Source organism: Podarcis pityusensis (genome assembly GCF_964106645.2).
Source record: "Podarcis pityusensis genome assembly, chromosome: 3".
NCBI classification, from domain to species: domain Eukaryota; kingdom Metazoa; phylum Chordata; class Lepidosauria; order Squamata; family Lacertidae; genus Podarcis; species Podarcis pityusensis.
In genome coordinates, this window is record NC_138026.1 from 105,371,373 (window position 1) to 105,389,540 (window position 18,168).

General features: G+C 44.2%; 1 protein-coding gene across 1 annotated transcript; it reads left to right on the plus strand.

The window, feature by feature from the left end:
• The first annotated feature begins 264 nt into the window (after window positions 1–264).
• PEX6 (peroxisomal biogenesis factor 6) lies at window positions 265–17,442 on the plus strand. The gene is made up of 17 exons (XM_080998130.1): window positions 265–1,185; window positions 2,985–3,148; window positions 4,359–4,442; window positions 4,923–5,025; window positions 5,510–5,646; window positions 6,304–6,415; window positions 7,432–7,640; window positions 7,985–8,177; window positions 8,917–8,993; window positions 9,883–10,015; window positions 11,357–11,562; window positions 11,646–11,707; window positions 11,823–11,931; window positions 13,474–13,590; window positions 14,532–14,609; window positions 15,782–15,921; window positions 16,936–17,442. The coding sequence occupies exons 1-17, from the start codon at window positions 280–282 to the stop codon at window positions 17,067–17,069; spliced, it is 2,964 nt and encodes a 987-aa protein (XP_080854256.1). The 5' UTR covers window positions 265–279; the 3' UTR covers window positions 17,070–17,442.
• The last annotated feature ends 726 nt before the right edge of the window (window positions 17,443–18,168 follow it).

Genomic DNA, 18,168 nt, shown 5'->3' on the forward strand with positions numbered 1-18,168 from the left:
GTGGTGGCTGTGCCACGGTCGGGAGGCAGAAATGCTTCCGAGCGACAGCTGCTGGAAACCGCGGAAAGGGAAGAGCGCTCTTGTGCGTCCGCCGTGAGCCCACCCCTGCCAGCGGCGCCACTCTAGACGCTCGTATCTCTAGTTATCCGCACGTCTACTTTCTCATTGGGCGTTTTCCAAACTCGGGCCGGAAGTGCCCGTGAAGGGGCGTTCCTTCCTGCGCCTTCTCTCTGTGGTCCTCCCGGGAAGCTTCCTCCCCGCCGCTCTGAGGGCCTCTCTATGGCGGTGGCGGTGCTGCGCAGCCTGGGCGACGCCGCCCCGCAGGACCTGCCCGCGGCCGCGGGGCTGCTGGTGGCCCCGGCCGACGGGCAATGGGCCTCGGTGGCGGCGGCGGCCTCGGCGGGCGGTCCTCTGGTGCTGGCCGTCCGCCCGGCGGGGTCTGAGGCGCAGCCGGTGCTGCTGTGCGCGGCGCTGCTGGAGGCCGAGGCGGCCTCGGAGCCGGAGCTGTGGCTGGGCCGGGCCTTCCTGAGGCAGCTGGGCCTGGCGGCGGGGAGCCGCGTGCGGGTCTGGCCCGTGAGGAGACCGCCGTTGCTAGGCTGGGTGTTGCTGGGGGCGGCAGGGGCGGGGCGGGCTCCGCGCCCCGCGGCCGCCTCGGGCTCCAGCGTCCTGGTGCGGCGCGGGGAGACGCTGCCGGGCTCGGGGCTGCTGGTGCTGGAGGCCCGGCCGGCCCTGCAAGGGCTGCTGGGCGCCGGCACCCGCTTGGCCGTGACTGAACTGAAGGGCGGCGGCGGCGGCGGGGAGAGTCGGGAGCGGAGCGGGGAGCCGCCGCCGCCGCTGGTATCTGCGTGGGCGCACGGCGGGGAGCGGCTGGTGAAGGCGGAGCGGGGCCACGCAGCCCTGTGGGGAGGCGAGGCCGGCGAGACCTTGTGGGTGACCCGCGGCGGCCTGCGCAGCCTGGGCCTTTTCCACGGGGAGTGGGTGTCCGTGTCGAGGCCGGAAGGCGGCTCCCGCCACTTGGCCACCGTGCGAGCTCTCGACCCCCGGTGGTACTTCTCCCTCGCCGAGGACAGGCGACGCCGGGCCGCCGAGGAGGACGCCTTTCCGCACGAGAGGGCGCTGCTCCCCGCCACCTTGGCTTTCAACCTGTCCTGCGACCCTCTGGAAGGCGCGCTCCTTAAAATCCAGGTGGGTGGCACCTGTGCAGAATGAGGCGCCCAGCTGGGAAAACAGGTGCTGAGCGTGGGAAGCTGCCTCGCACCATGTAGGGCAGCTTTCAAACTACCACGGTTCTGCCTGCTGGGACTGAGAAGAGGAGGAGTTTGGATTTGATATCCCGCTTTATCACTACCCTAAGGAGTCTCAAAGCGGCTAACAATCTCCTTTCCCTTCCTCCCCCACAACAAACACTCTGTGAGGTGAGTGAGGCTGAGAGACTTCAGAGAAGTGTGACTAGCCCAAGGTCACCCAGCAGCTGGGTGCGACCCCCAGATGTTTCAGCAGGCAAAACTACTGACTATAGTCTTTTTATCAAATGTATGCCCACCTCACACATCTGGGAACTGAATGCAAAACCTCCTGTCTGGAGGGAGAATAATGCCCGTAAATCTGACCAATGGCACCCCCACCCCCCGCAAGGGTAAAGTTGCATTATCTCCTTTGGTGTGGCTTGTTTGGTATGTGGAAATTGGACTATTAGCACGATGGGGCTTGTCTGCAATAGAGTTGTGGTTATATAAGGGGAAAGTGTGGTTGCATACCTTTGTGTCAAATGCCATAGAGCAAGAAGAGGTAGTTGCCACATCAGGATTACAGTGGTAGTGTAGTTCTATAGCATCTGTAAAGAGTCTTTAGTTATCTGTGGAGCCTAGCCTATATTGTAAAGGATGTGCTTAGCAGAATGACTCCTTAAAGCATAGCATGCTAACTTATAAGCTAGTTAGGGCTCAGTAGGGTCTTAGCTTCAATATTGGGGTGGGTTGAGGGAAGCTGCAGGTCTTTGCACTGTTGTTAACAGCCATGAGGATTAAAAGTGAAAGACAAGATCATGAGTTTGTCATGACAGCATGCACAGGTTGTTGTGAAGATGTGGTGGACTTTGATTCTGCAGTTAGAGATGAACTGAGAGTCTCTAAAGTGGAAGTTTGGGAACTTCTGAAGTGCAGCATGGGGAGGATCTCTATCTGTATACAATTTTAAAAAATCTTGTGTGATTATGCCGGTGTATAGACCCAAAGGTAACAGGCGTGTGACTGCTTGGGTAAAGTTAGTTCTGTATTCAGGATTGCATAACAAACCCTCATCTTTATCTTCTTTCCACTTTTATGAACATCATAGAGCTTTATCTTGCATTTAGAGATGGTGTTTCCCCTTCAGATACATCATTCCTTTCTTACTTGATTTATGCATTGAAAATTTCACCCTTAACTCCAGGCTGGAATGCTTCTGGAAAAACTACCACCCCCTAGTTGTATATTCAGAATTACCAACAGAGATTGGAGCTCCTGTTCCATACGCAGATATGTACTGAATGAATGAAAACATCTGCCACTGAGTTAGTCTAGTGTCAAAGAAGCAATCTTGCTGTGTGGCACCTTAAAAAATTAACCAACCTATTGTGGTACAAGCTTTCCTGGACTGGAGTAAACTAATCACATGTATTAAACATTATCAGGAAACTGGCAGATATAGATACTCATATTTGTAAGGCAGAGGGTGAAAATGTAGGCAGTGAAGTTAGCGGGGAATGAAATGGAACAATTACAGACTGTAACAATGATGTTAAAGCGGGGATAATGAAATTAAAAGGTTTAAAACACCTTTGTGACTGGAAAATTGGGTTTTCGCTAACCTATTATGGGATGGGAAAAATTAGGCCTGGTACTCAAAGGTTACTGCAGTTAAAAAAGATTGTTCTGTCCTAATCTCCTAGTTTTTAATTTTGTGTAGTGGAATTAAAATGGAATAGGGTTGTTTGTCCTCCGTAGAGATATGGGGAAGCTGCTGGTGCGCAGGAGTTAAAAGGAAGTCGGTCCTTGCTATCTGTGCCGCCCTTTGCCAAGGAGCTACACATAGAGATTGTGTCCTCACCAGCCTACAGCATCACAGGAGTATATGACCAAATTCTCTACCAACACTTTCAAACTCCCAGGTTAGCGTTTCAGTAAAGACAATAACTTAACCTCTGCATCCCTCTTTATGAGATCAAGGGATAATCTTGTTACTGTGCTTCTTACTTACTGCACGAGCACACAGTTAGCAGGACATGGGCTTGTTGCCCATGTGCCACATTTGAGAAGCTTGCTTAGGCATTTTAAACATTATAAGTGGACAAGTAAAGTATTGATTCTGGAAATATTTAGAATATCTGTCTTAAATCAGTGAAATATATTGGTTGTGCCAGCTGAGAGAACTCTTAAAAACGTTTGCAGTAGCATTGTGATCTTAAGCCTGTCTTTGTGGGGTCTGTATGCCAAGTACATTTCACAGTCATTTCACAGAATCATAGAATTGTAGAGTTGGAAGGGATCCTGAGGGTCATCTAGTCCAACCCCCTCAACTTTCCTCTCTTATTCAGTGGCCAGTGGTGCTAATCACAGCTGAGAGTTGTGGTCCAAGATCTGGACTGAAAGCTGGTTAATGCAAAATAACTCATAGAACATATTTCCAGTGAAAATTAAGCAAGCTCAGAACCTGATCTCTTTTAAACATGCTTTATAGACACACTCTTTAAAGGAATGGCCTTGGGAGAATGAAATGTGATGTTGGACCAAATTATCAGCTATTTTTTCAGTGTTAATTGTAGTTTTATTTATTCATTGAATCTAATGAGATTTTATAGTTTTACCGTAATATTTTACTGATTGGTTTTTTTAATGTGAATTGGTTTGTAAGACAATTGTCCTAAAAAGCAGTATAGATGTCTTTATAAACAAAAATAATGTAAGTAACAAATACCATGTTAAGGTTACAGTCCCCCACTATGTTTCATCCCCCCTCACTTTTTCTGTATGCTTTGTAACAAATTGATTTAAATACGATTTTAACAGGCAAGTTATATATTACTGCATTTGTGCAGAAAGGTTTCTCCATCTGGTGATTCCTTTTTCACACCAAATGCTGGCAGTACAGTGAAGAGGCCTCTGTTTTTGAGGCATACAAGTTCATTCAGCACTTTCTGTTCATGACAAAAATTAAAATTGCTAGTTAGACCACATATCTGTCTGCCGCAGGGTATTAAACACTTGAAATATTTCTGATGGCCTCCCTTGCTTCTTTTCAGACTATTGCATTGTCACACAGATTTTTCTCCCTTCCTTTAGTTTGATAACACATGTATCACCATGACTGTTTTGTTGCAGGCTAGTCCAGGAGGAAGATATTCTGTGTATTCCAACAGTCGGGCATCCTGAGTTCTTAGAAGGAAATTCAGATAAGTTCTCTAGGTATGTTTTCCATTTTGTTAAAGCTAATTGATCTGTCATTTTGCAGTTATCAGTCTGCTTACTAAAAAATCTGATTGAAGTAGCCTCTATTGGTTTGGGTTAAATGCCTAGGGAGAGCTGTCCTGGAAAATCAGAAGCTTGTTTACCCTGGATTGATGGTACCATTATTATAGTCTTGCAGATTGTGGCTTTATACCTAAGGAAGTCCTGTGATGTTAGGGGCTGTTCTTTAATTTCAGAAAATGGTAAATGCTGGTGTTTTTGGAGAAAAATAGCAATTGAGGAAAAAATCCATAGAACTACCTAAAGCTTGTGCTTTTGCAAAGTATATTTTTTCATATAAATACTCCAGTTATTTTCTATTGATTCCTCATTTAACCAATGCATTTGGTACTGGAATTTTAGCCTGTTTGCTCTTCAGACAGGGCGGGGTATAAATAAAATTTATTATTATTATTATTATTATTATTATTCATTCAGATGGCCAGACCTCTACTTCAAGGTAAAAAAGATAGTAGCAGCAGACGAAAAAGAGCAGAGCCTGGGGTACCTGGCCGACACTCAGAACACGTCTTTATTTCTGGTAAGGTTTAAAAAGTGTTTTAGGTAAATAGCATATTCTAGTGCTGACATCAGAGCTCTTGAGTATAATACATATAAAAATATAAATAATGGTTAGGGCATTGCATACAAAATTCAGAGAGAGATGTAATGTTGAAGTGGAACACATTTATCCCAACTTTTTAACACCTGTTTTCCTTTGCTGCAAAACAGGAAAAAAATATTTCTCTTCTATTAAAATGTGGTAGGACTTCCAGGGACCTGATCAGTCATTTAAACAGCTACCTTTGCTCTAAAGCAGTGAGGGCCAAACTTGGCCTTCCAGCTGTTTTTGGGACTACAATTCCCACAATCCCTGACCATTGGTCCTGTTAACTAGGGATGATGGGAGTTGTAGTCCCAAACAGCTGGAGGTCCAAGTTTGGCCATCACTGCTCTAAAGAGTATTTGAGTGATTTGAGAAGACATATTCATATCAGGTAATTATCATTTCCCGTTTTTTGTAGGTTGGTTCAACAAACAGTGCTGTCCCATCTTTCCCGTCTCAAAATGCTCATGGGTTTTGGAATAGTTTATCTCCTGCTGGACTCTGCAACATAGTGAAACAGCTTTGTGATATTCTTGGGCCACACTTACACAGTAGGTAAGTCAGCTGACTCGACCTAATTCTACCACATAATACATAGCTGCAGATAGCTTTGGGGGCTGGGTCTGTGCTGCATGTAGCTGTTGCCATTTACTGATAGATTTTGGGAATTCAGTATTATTACTTTGGTTATGGGGTGGTAGGATTTTTCTGGTTCTGGACCGTGCCACATTTAAGTGTTGTTCATTCAAGGTGCTCCTGTGACAGTGGGGCCTGAAATCAATTTCTCATTGAACCTTTGGGACCTCACATTGTGAGTTTATAACAACAACAACAATTCTTTTTACAACAACAACAAAACAACAACAACAACAACAACAACAACAGATAATTAATTATTTTTATTATTTATACCCCACCCAACTAGCTGGGTTTCCCCAGCCACTCTGGGCAGCTTACAGCATATATTAAAACATAATAAAGCATCAGACATTAAAAACTTCCTGATACAAGGCTGCCTTCAGATGTCTTCTAAAAGTTGTATAGTTCTTTATCTTCTTGACATCTGGAGGGTGTTCCACAGGGAGGGTGCCACTACTGAGAAGGCCCTCTGCCCGGTTCCCCGTTTGTTTATGTGGTTGTGCTGCAGACTCCCTCTTTTGCTTTCTTCTTTTGTAATACTAATTAATGAAGTTGCTGGTTTTTGTGTTCTAGGGGGACTCTACTAAATGGAGCTGGAAGCATTCTTCTTTCAGGACCCAGTGGTGTGGGGAAACTGACAGCTGTCAGAGCTGCCTGTAGCCGCCTCAATCTCCATTTGTTCAAGGTAGTTTGTCTGAGCCTTCCATTTGATTTTTTTATGTCATTTAACATCTGGAAAATGGCCTTGAAAGAATGCAGTGCTACTTACAAATAGCAATGTTCTCTTTTTGCTTTTGTGACCCCAAATTGCCACTCAGGGACAGTGGAGAAAAGTGGTTTCTCCATAGAGAACTTCTGGCATTGCATATTCCTTCTTCACCCTACATCTGTCCTCTTTCCCTCTTAGCTGAGGGTGAATTGTATTTGTCTCTTGCCCCTTCCAATTTGGGCATCTTACCTGAATGCAGAGTGCTTCTGCTGGTGGGAGTGCTTACAAGGAATAATAGGGGTTTTATAATTTCCTTATAAAGGATACTTCTTTCTAAATGCATGCATCTCTGAAATAAGAGGCAGTTTTGGACTTCTGGGTCTTCTCTCAAAACTCCCACCTTCAGAGGATCAGGATATGTTTATCCACCAATTGATGACACCGCACTGTAGCTCTGTGCTGCTTCCACTGCTTTTTCTTCCCTATGAAGGCATTTTTTAATCAAGTATTCCATTTGTTTGAAATCTTGCTTTAGCACAGGGAAAACAACAGGACACTGTTTCTATAGCCTTAAAAAATTAAAATTACCCCTATCTGTAATATTGTTCTTCAACTGCTGGGTTGTATCAGTTGAGAGGCCACCAAATTGTATTTGTCTTTAATTTTTGTGAAAGTTATATACCAATCATAAGAAAGCAACAATCTGAAAGTGGTAAGATGGGAGGAAGCCTGATACAGCTTTTCTTACCCATATAGGATAGTCTGCACTTGCTAAAATTCTCCCATCCTCACACCTGTTAAAGATGTCTACAGGAAAATGGTGGGCATGTACAGTTGTAAAAGAGGTTATTGTATGGTTGTAGGTTAAAAATGTGTCCAAGGAATAAACTAGTCTAGATCAGCAGAATCTGAAGCCATTTCCCCTGCATGTATTCTTCAAATATTTTTGCAATGCAGTCCTCAACATATCTTTGTCCCCTGGCTTCCTGTAGGTGGATTGTGTTAGTTTGTGTGGTGACACCAGTGGATCCACAGAAGCAAAACTGCATGCTGCGTTCTCACAGGCTGAGGTCTATAGCCCTTGTGTCCTGCTAATGAAAGATATAGAGCTGCTGGGAAGAGATCGTGATGGACTTGGGGAGGACTCCCGAGTAATTCTTGCATTACGGCACCTTCTCCTGGACAGAGAGGCAAGTACTAGGTATGGATCGTCACACTAGGATTTTCTGGTGTTTTGTTTCTGAAGGATGGCTATCACTATGGTGTGCCTGATTCTACAACCTAGCAGTCAATTGAGTAGTTCTTCTCTGGCTGTGTGATATTGAAATTTTGGATCACTGCTCACATGGTGAGCATACACACGGTGTATTACACGGTGTATTACGGTGTAATACACACGGTGTATTATCAATATAGAGTGGGGCCTTCTTTATATTCTAACTGCGATTTTCTCGTAAGCACTTAAGAAGAGCCCTGCTGGATCCAGCATTGTGTTCTCAACCCTGGCTGAAATATTCATGGCTCATCTGTGTGTTTTCTCACTAGTTATCCTGTCCTGGTAGTAGGAACAACGACCAGGCTTGGGAATGTCCCTACGGACTTGCAGACGGCTTTCCTTCATGACCTGAAAATCGAAGCACCGTCTGAGGAGCAGAGGAAGGCCATTCTAAGCATGCTGACAGAGGGCTTGCCTTTGGGAAAAGAAGTGAGCCTGACTAAGCTAGCCCGGCAAAGCGCGGTGAGTTGCATCCCAAACGGCAGGACAGCCTAGTCAATGTTACAAGGGGAGCTTAGTTGCCACAGTGTGTGATTTCTTCTAGTGCTGAAGGATCACCTTGCAGTAGGAAAGAACAACCAGGCCATTGGTCCCTTTTAACCCAGTGTTGTCTGGCAGCAGCTCTCCATGGTTCCAGACCAGGGCCTCTCCCTGCCCTAGCTAGAGACATTGGGGATTGAACCTGGGACCTTCTTATGCAAAGCCATGCTATGCCACTGAGCTGCAGCCCTTCCCAGGAATTGCTTCTTTTTTATGCAAGCAGCATGACCCAAATAGGAATACAGAGTGCTGGATCTCACTACTTTAGGCCCCAAGTCAGATTCCCTGGAAAAGACTTATCAAAAAGAATTATCTACAGTATGTAAACTGGGAATGTGGTCAAGCTCATGTAGCTATTTGACTTGAGTTCTGGCCTATGGATAGCCGGTATTACACAAATATAGGTATCTTGGTTGCCTTTGCTAGGAGGGCTTGGAGGCCCTTGCAAACCAATATAAACCTGCCTGCAGTAGCATTCTCCATTACTTCAGTGGTGTGCTCACATAGCTTGAGGGAATGGGTACAGAAGGATTTCCCCAGATTTTTCTGTGTAGAGAATTAAACCTCTTCATCCTTATCCTTAAGGGGTCTTATTTCAGAATGCTTTCTCTGCTTGCCTTGGGAATTGCTCCACTACTAGCATCTTGTTCCATGTTTGCAGGGCTTCGTTCTGGGAGACTTCTGCACTTTGCTTTCCCACAGCAGCCGTGCAGCCTGTGCAAGGATCCAGAATTCAAGGTACTGGAGGAGACTTTTTGGTGATTTGTAAGCCTTCAGGTGATCGCTGCAAATGTTTTATACACTTTGGAAGATGAGATTTAGGTTTCCTAACTGTGAATGGGATAAGGGAGGCATGCCGGTTTGTGATCTTCAAGACCTGAGGTGCCAGGAGTCAGGAGGGAATAGCACAAGGAGCAAGTACAAAGAGTCCACCCTCTCCAGTTTGCATGTGTCCATGGGGTCGTGGCTTAGTAAAATGACCGAAAAGATTTGTCTTTGGAAACTTACTGTGGCAGCATTTGATAGAGCCCCAGTGACTCTTAAGACTTTTTGGTGAAAAAGGATAGAGAATCCCCACCCCCACAGGAACCTTCTGTTTTTGCACTGTTTCTCTTCCCTGCTTCCAACCATAGTTCCTTCGCCTACTGCCACTTTGGAGCAATTTATCAGCTTAAATAGGGCAACTGAATTCCTTTTCACTATACTATCCCTGATGGTATCAGAGCCAGTCAGATTGGGCTGCAAGGCAATGTCAGTGAAGGGGAAATGAAGCTACTTTGCTCTCGCTCTTAAGGCCTGATTGAGCCTTAGTCATCAAAGCTCATCTGAGAGCAATATAGTGTAGAGCGATAACATCCTGCTCAGATGCGCATTTGACTTTGTGCCTGACTTCTCAGTGATTGTTTCATTTCTGCAGTACAGCAGAACCTGATTGTCAGGGCTCTCAAACACCTTTGTGGTGCAGCTGGTTGGTGTGCCCTGCAAATGATCAAAATTGAGGGCACCTATCTTTGGCACATCAGCACCCAGCTCAGCCCTGTAATTTGGAGACCTGTGGTCCAATTAACTTTTTATTATTATCAAGATTGCAGAAAACAGTTTGCTGTTTCTGTTTCCACTTTGCCAGCTTCCTGGGGGGACTGAGTGAGGAGGAAGAACATGATTTTTGTGCTGCAGGCTTCCCTCTTCTAGCAGAAGATTTTGGTGTTGCACTGGATAAGCTGCATGATGCTCATTCGCAAGCAATAGGAGCTCCAAAGGTATGACTAATAAGAAGCTTGATTTAAAAACCCCCCACAAACCACCCTCTGAGATCTCATGCAACTCTCTGCTACCATTAAGTGGAGAATGTTATCATCGCCTCTTGCTCCAATGACTAAATCATACTAACTAGATAGCTCAGTGCTTATGCGATCTTTCACAAATTTTATTCATAAAATTTCAGTCATAATCGCAACTGAGGGTATACATTAGTTTAAAATCAATAGAATATCCAGTCATAAATGTTAAAAACGTAATAAAGAAGTAGGGAAGGAGCAGTGCTTATCAAAGCTTAGACAAAATAATTTAGTAGTAATCTGTAAATTTTCAAGTGTAAAAAACCCAAAACTTCTCTCCTTTCACTAACAATTGCAGGGCCAAATAGAGTCGCCCCCCCAGTAGGAAATTCCAGAGAGATGGTGTCTAAAATGTTGGTGTCCTTGGGAAGGAACATTACCACTAGTAGTAGTACTATTAACTGGGGAAAGCTGTGTAATCATGCAGATCTTACTATATTAAAATACAGGAATCTTCTGCTTCCTTTTCGGACAGGGGTTGTGGAACACATTAATTGGTACTCAACCTTGAACCACTTTAAGGCTCAAGGAAATCCACATAATCCCGTTTTTCATTCTGATATTGTTGGAGCTAATGAATGGGCAACATAAATGAGTCTTGCAAGCCCTCATAACTGAGAAAATCTAATTCTACAACACTGGAAAGGCAGCTCTCTGCCAACAATTACACTGTGGACTTGGAACCTTACTGTGTTTTTGATCTTTGAACATGCAACAGTTTGAACATAAACAGTTTCCAGATATAGACAAGCACAATTGGTCCATGTACACTGAAATCTATTTTTTGTGATTGAGTCCGTTGTAAAGTAGCAACTTTATGAGCCAGAAAGTGTTTGAAAAATTCCAATCAGAACTGTAAGCCACCCTCTTCCTCTTCATCCTTTACCTATGATTTGGTGTTATATAAATGAATTAATAATGCATTGTCAATACATGAAATAAGCAGCAGGGCTTCACCTTTTGATATTAAGGTGTAAGTGAGTACGTAAGGGAGAAGAGCTACTAAAGGTAGCTAAAGTGCAGTTAAGGGTGCAACATGGATGATTCCAGATGAGACCAGTCTTCACTTGCCCCTTGGAGCAGGAGGAGGATGCTGTGAGAGCGGTGGCAGTCGCTGGATGGCGCAGAGGGGAGTGTTGTGGTCTCAAAGGGTTTATGGGACTGTGTCTTGAGAGCACCGTAAAAAGAAAAAAGTGCAAGTCTTGGTTTATGAAATAGGGTTGTAGACTTGGCAAGAGTTGCAAGGTTGTCCTGTCGCCGCAGATACCTTCTGTCTTCTGGCAAGATGTTGGTGGGCTCCAGGAAGTGAAGAAGGAGATCTTGGACACCATTCAGCTTCCTTTAGAACACCCAGAGCTACTATCTTTAGGTCTTCGCCGCTCTGGTCTTCTGCTCTATGGCCCTCCCGGAACAGGGAAAACGTTGCTAGCAAAAGCTGTGGCAACTGAATGCACCATGACTTTCCTCAGGTGGGCACTGTGGCAGAAAGGGATAAGGGGAGCCTTGGGGCGCAGAGCTCGGGATAACCAGCCCTGTCTTTTCTCTTTCTCAGTGTGAAGGGCCCGGAGCTCATCAACATGTACGTTGGGCAGAGTGAAGAGAATGTGCGTGAAGGTTAGTGTGGAGCTCCAACGTGGAGCAGAGGAATGCATTATGTATGCTGCTGGCTTTAGCGCGACTCTGCAAGATGCACATTAATTTCTTTCCCTCCCTCTCTCTCTCTCATCAGTGTTTGCCAGAGCCAGGGCAGCTGCTCCCTGCATTATCTTTTTTGATGAACTTGATTCCTTGGCACCCAATCGTGGGCGGAGTGGCGACTCCGGTGGTGTAATGGACCGGTGAGTGCCACTTGTCAGCTGCTGTTAAGGAATGCTGAAGCGTAAGCATCCTGCTGTGGCAAACTCCGTGCAAACTCTTGATTTTTTTCCCCTTTATCCATGCTTGGTATAATGATCCAGGCAGGCCGGAGGTATCTGGATGTGTTCCATAAAACCTGGACTCCCACTGTCAAATGTATAAACACTATAAAGGCTGGGGTGCCCCACTCCCTGATGGCACACAGGTTGTCTTTGGTCCCTGAACCTTAGCTTTGATGATCCTATTTTTTTCTGCATTGGGGCTTAGTTCTAGAAGATAGAAAGGGTGAAAATAAATTTTATCGAAAATCTTAATATCCCACCTTTCTATGTGGGATATTCAAGGCATTCAAGGCAGCCGCTAATGTTAATGCAGCAATCTTTTTGTATTTTGATGTATAGAACAAAAAGCAGATCCTGCTACCAAGGTTAACTTCAACAAAATGTCTCTCTCTCTATATATATATAAAGCACTAGCAAAATATGACTTCATCTCTGGATCCCAGCTAAAAACTGCCTTCACAGGCATATCAACTTCCCTGGGTATTTGATGCCTAATACCTGCCTAGGCATTTGGTGCTTCAAAGCTTGCACTAGCTGCCCTTATGCCATTGGGCCAAGTTTTTATATTCATATGGAAGGCCCGCAACAACTGGTGTCTAGGATACCATGAGCACCACCTGATTCCTTCTATCCCTGCCCAGTCTGTCCCCATGACTTAGATGCATGGCTCATACCTGCCAGGTGTTCAGTATTGTGGGTCCATTTCTGTCAAAACTCACTCCCGGCTGAGATCAGATAGATTTCCTTCCAGTTGAACTTCTGGCAATTGGTGCAGACCTTTTTTATATCTGCTTGCATTTAAGTTTTCTTATTTTTAATGGTTAATTTAAACTGATTTTATCTTTTTATATCTTTTGCAACCTTACTGTACACCACTTAGAGACTACGGTGTTAAGCAGTATATAACACAAAATAATAAAAATCTCCAGTTTGGCTCTAGCACTAACCAAATGTTGGTTTGTTCTGTCACCTGAAGCAGAATATAACTCGGTCATTGAACAAGAAGAATACGGCAATGGTCAGATGAGAAATTTGTAAAGCAGGGTGAATCTTTAAGATTCTTAGAATCAATGTCTGCCTCTTGTGAGAAGCGGGACCTTACAGTTCTAGAGAGATATAGGAAGATACTGGATTTTGCCAATCTTCCAAGACGTGATGCTCTTGCTGTGAGAAGAAAAGTTGTATTTTTGATTCTTACTTCACTCTGCAAAGTTAGTGACTTGCTTGCACATCCCCATTGCCCTACCTTGTCTGTTAAGAACTGTTTCGTTCAAAGCAAGTAGTTTTCCTCTCAGTGGTGCATAGCAACTAGTACAGTAATACTTTTGAGCTTAAGAGCTTGGTCATACCTATCTGAACCAGTGCTTTGTGTATGTACTGTTTGGAGTAATGAGTTGACTTTCTCAATGGCTGCACTAGGATTTGTGGCATTTAAAAATCTTTTCTTTTTCCCCTTGGTAGAGTGGTGTCTCAGCTACTAGCAGAACTTGATGGACTTCATTCTTCTCGAGATGTCTTCGTTATTGGAGCTACAAACAGACCTGATCTTCTAGATTCAGCATTGCTCCGGCCAGGCAGGTATGATTCTCACTATTATTGGTTTTACACACACACACACACACACACACACACACACACCACATGTATATACGTGGCACTTTACAAAGAACAGGTATAACAGATCTCTGGCTCTTAAAATCTAAAATATAGACAGGGAAACAAAAGATGTGATTACTTCATTTGTGTGTACCATGACTTAGTTACAGTAGAGACAAGGACAAAGTTAGATTAGTGTAGTATCCTAACTCCCCACTCCCTCACTTGTTGCAAGTCTTTGAAAGCAAGTTAAGATGTGAAGCACTAAGAGGTTGCCTGTCCCTTCTGTTCTGTTTGTGTTACATTTTTGGCAGACAAATCCTCTGCCCAAAGTGAGGTCTTGAAGTGCTTTTCCACGCAAAATAACAGACAATTTGTTGCTTCTTCCTTGCCTATTTGGTGCTGGATGCATTCATTTGCTCTAATTTAGCGCAATAGTTTTCAAAGGTTTTTCCCCCCCGTAGACCACTTGAAAATTGCTGGAGGTCTTGGCAGACAACTTAATAAAATTTACTAATGTTTTAAAGTACCAACATCATTCTAAAAACAGGTGGAAATCATGGGACACGGCAGGCTACCAAAAAGGGCCCCTTTAACTTCTATAGAAAATGAATATGACTTCCCCTGTGGGCCCTAGGCAAGTGCCCTAGTCAAAATAGCCCCCATCTTCATTGTAGAAGGTATCAGTTATGCACAGAGCCAGGCACAGGCTTTCTTGAAGGTTGCACTTTTTTCTTCTCATTTCTTTGCACACTGTGAGTGGAGCTACTTGGAAAATGTTTGCTATATTGAATTAAAAGCTCCACAGCCTAACAATAGAAGTCTGTTCTCAGATCTTCTTGGGGTTGTGTGTGTTTTCTGAATAGCATGTATGTATATTGGACAACTGCACTTTGTCTCTTTATTGTCTGTTTCCCTGGCAGATTTGATAAATTGGTCTATGTGGGTATAAATGAAGACCGAGACTCTCAGCTGCAAGTACTAAATGCTATCACCAGAAAGTGAGTGCCTACCATAAAATAAAAGTAGTGACAAAGCGAAAGCCCTGTGATTCCCAATATTTCATGGCCTTAGTATTCCTTGTATATAGCTGTTCACTCCGCAGGGGAAGAGAAGTCTGTGCAAAGTGGTACCTCCACTCCTACAAGCAGCTAAGTACAACTGCAACTTGCTGGTTTGCATTCAGAAGATCTTTCACATCATGGGCTGCAAAATTGTGAATAAGTGCTGTCCTTGTGCATTCCCTTCTGCTCTTGAGCATGAGGCTTGATTGCTTCCCGTTTTAAGCAAACCAATTTACTGTAACAAATGCATGAAGGATAAGGCTATGTTCTATCCACACTGTTGGAAGCACCATACCTCTGCATTCCAGTTGCTGGGAATTAAAAGATGCTGTGTTTAGGTCCTGATCTGCAGGCTTTTCATAGGCATCTAGGTGGCCATTGTGAGAATGGGATGGGCCTTTGGCTTGATCCGGCAGGGTTGTCTTATACTCTTTATGGAGTGGTGAAAGCAGCAGAACTGCAGTATAGGTTAAAACTGGATTAACAGCCTCTGCTGATTTGGGCTTGATAGCTTAGCCCACTGCATCAGCACCTCCTTTTGCTGCTTTTGTTAAAAGAAAAGTAGAGCAGACAACCTTGCACTATGAAGTTTCTGATCTTAGAAAGCTGTGAATGTTAAATTGGCTGCAAATCTTCCCAAGAGAGGTGTGTGCTATTTTGAGACCGGTAATTCTCATTTGGTGTTTGCCACATTAGGCCTGGATAGCTCAGTTGGCTAGAGCATGGTGCTGATAATGCTAAGGTTGCAGGTTTGAACCCCGTTTGGGACAGCTGCATGATCCTGAATTGCAGGGAGTCAGACTAGATCAGGATTTCCCAAACTTGGCTATCTAGTTGTTTTTGGACTACAGTTCCCATTATCCCTGACCACTGGTCCTGCTAGCTAGGGATGATGGGAGTTGCAGTCCAAAAACTGCTAAAGATCCGAGTTTGGGAAACCCTGAACTAGATGATCCTCGGAGTGCCTTCCAACTCTACATTTCTATGATCACACTCATTTGAACCTGGGATTTGGGGTTATTCCTTTCTGTCCACAGCTCTCAGACGGGCTGCAGTCTAACAACAATCTTTCTTTGATACTAAGCCTTGGATATATTCTTCCTTGGTAGGTTTAAGCTGGATCCTTCCGTCAGTCTCCTTGGTATCCTTGACAAGTGTCCCGTACAGCTAACGGGAGCAGACATATACGCACTCTGCTCAGATGCCATGATGTCTGCTATCAAAAGAAAAGTGGCGTGGATAGAGGAAGGTAAGGAACTGACATAGCTCAGCTAGATTCAAATCTGCTAAGAAAAATGCACAGCAGGCAGTTAAGACAGGAATGATGGACAGGTTCTGGAAAGAGAAAAATGTTCTTCATGGGCCATTGTTTCTTTGAATCTAATTCAGTGAACAAGATAACTGAACTCTTTACTGTGTCCATCCATCTCCAGTGATGGGGTAGAAAGGCAGAATACAAATATTTTAAATAAACATTTGATCAAGTGTTTGGCAAAACTATTACTGCTTTACGTCCTTCTGTTTGGACTTGCATATCAATAAGCAAAGATCAGTTCTAAATAGTGGAGTAGGAAGTCGGATTGGTCTCAAGCCTCTGGGACACTTGGCAGACAAAGGTGTGTGTAATTGAGAGGAATTAGCAGGCAATAACGGGAAGGGTAAAATATTCCTTTGTTCTTGGGCTCCTTTTATGGGAATGATCTATAGAAAAGCTCCTCCTTTTTACAGGCTGTGGTGTAATTTCAGACCTGAGGGTGGAATATATTATTTTCCCTGTGATGCGTCTCTCAGAATTTTCTGTATTGCTGCTACCTGTGCCACCCTTGGGTCTGTTCTTGAGACATTCTTTGGAAAATAGGTTGAGTTACTTGTGGGGGTCTAATTGTGCTATCTGGATTGGACTGAACTGACTTTGCTTGAGGTGGGAACCTGTTAAACGCATATCTATGAGAGACTGGCATAAGTGGGTCTTGATCCAGCTGTTAGGATTCTGTCGTTTGGTAAAACATTGTGGAAATGAGATGTTGTCCAGTGCAAAGAATCAGTGCACTGTGAAAACTCTTAGGGAGAGTTTTGCACTTTGGAGCACTATTCACAGTTGTCCGAGTTTCTCTCTGCACTTGAAAGACTTGTAGAAGTTTTTGCATTTTTCCACTGCTCCCCACCCCATTTTGCATACCCAGGAACAGTTTGTGGGTGTGCAGCATCTGACATGTCTAAAATGAATAACTTTTTTGGCAACCATTTTGCTCTTTTTCTCCAGGGCTAGACACAGAGACTTCAGACCTAACTCTAACCATGGAGGACTTCGTACAAGCTGCGACAAGGCTGCAGCCGTCTGTTTCCGAACCAGAACTGCTTAGATACAAACTAATCCAGCAGAGATTTGCTGCTTGATTAAGGATCCAGCAGGACCAGAAAGAAAGGGATACATATGGTTGGAACTGTATAATTCCATGGAATCTGGAAGAAATGTTTGATGTGTTGTTGTCGGTTCTGCTGGAGAAGTGAAAACAGTGGATTCCAATGGCCAGGTGAGTGAGAAAAACTGAAAATGGGATCTAGGCATGGAACTGAGACTATTGGCTGCTTAGCTGGGTAAGAACTCTCTCAAGCTAATCCTCAGGAGTTCTCAGCACCATTGCTTATATATGAGACGTTCAGGTTTCTTGAACACCCAGTGGAAAACCTGGGCCCATGAATATTTGGGTGGTGGTGCAGTGGCTGTGTCTAAGAATGGATAAATAAAAATCCTGTTTCTTTGCCAGAATGACATAAATGCTCTTTAGTGCCTTTTATGAACTAAGATTTTCGGAGGGAGAAAGAGAAAACCATCAAAGCAGAGCAGAGCTCACCTTCCTTCCTGTAGGGCACTCTGATGCTTAATGCAATCATATATTTAATTGTTTTGTAGAACTGGTCTTGTTCCCATGCTGGCTCCTTCACCATTTTGCCAAATTTATGTAATCTGCCAATATAATATAATCTCATTGGTGTTTACAATTGTAGCAATAAGGTAAAATATTCCCATTTTTTATTGTTGGGGGGGGGGGGGAGAAGAGAGACTGATAACCTTGTACTCTTTGGCTTGCTGGACTTAACCTACCACTTCTGCATTTGCCAGGGGAGGGGATTCAGCTCCCCGTTTTCCAGCTATGGGGCAAGGCAGCTCAGGCTGGCAGCCTAAAGTCTTGTGTAAAACTGCAGCAAAGTGTCCACAAACTTTTATTGCATGCCACAAGAACTCAAAAAAGCAGATTCATCCTTTTGAATTTCTTTGTCTGGCTGCTCGTGTGATTAAACAAGAAATTGCATTCTGAACTAACAAAGATTTCCAGACAGTTTCCCCCCACATAAAACACACTGTAATCAGTCATCCAGCCCTGAGGTTACTACTGTTTGTACCATACTAGCAAAACAGTTATGCTGCTAAAAGGCACTTGTCTTGGCTGCTACCTAAGTTTTCAGGAGCTGTATCAGGTCTCACAACAACACC

What these genes read in the sequence shown, in the direction of transcription:
- PEX6 (XM_080998130.1), top strand. Translation starts at nt 280, where the DNA reads ATGGCGGTGGCGGTGCTGCGCAGCCTGGGCGACGCCGCCCCGCAGGAC. An exon ending in AGAACACGTCTTTATTTCTG is followed by an intron (nt 5,026 to 5,509) that starts GTAAGGTTTAAA and finishes CGTTTTTTGTAG; the next exon opens with GTTGGTTCAACAAACAGTGC. An exon ending in TGAAGAGAATGTGCGTGAAG is followed by an intron (nt 11,708 to 11,822) that starts GTTAGTGTGGAG and finishes CTCTCTCATCAG; the next exon opens with TGTTTGCCAGAGCCAGGGCA.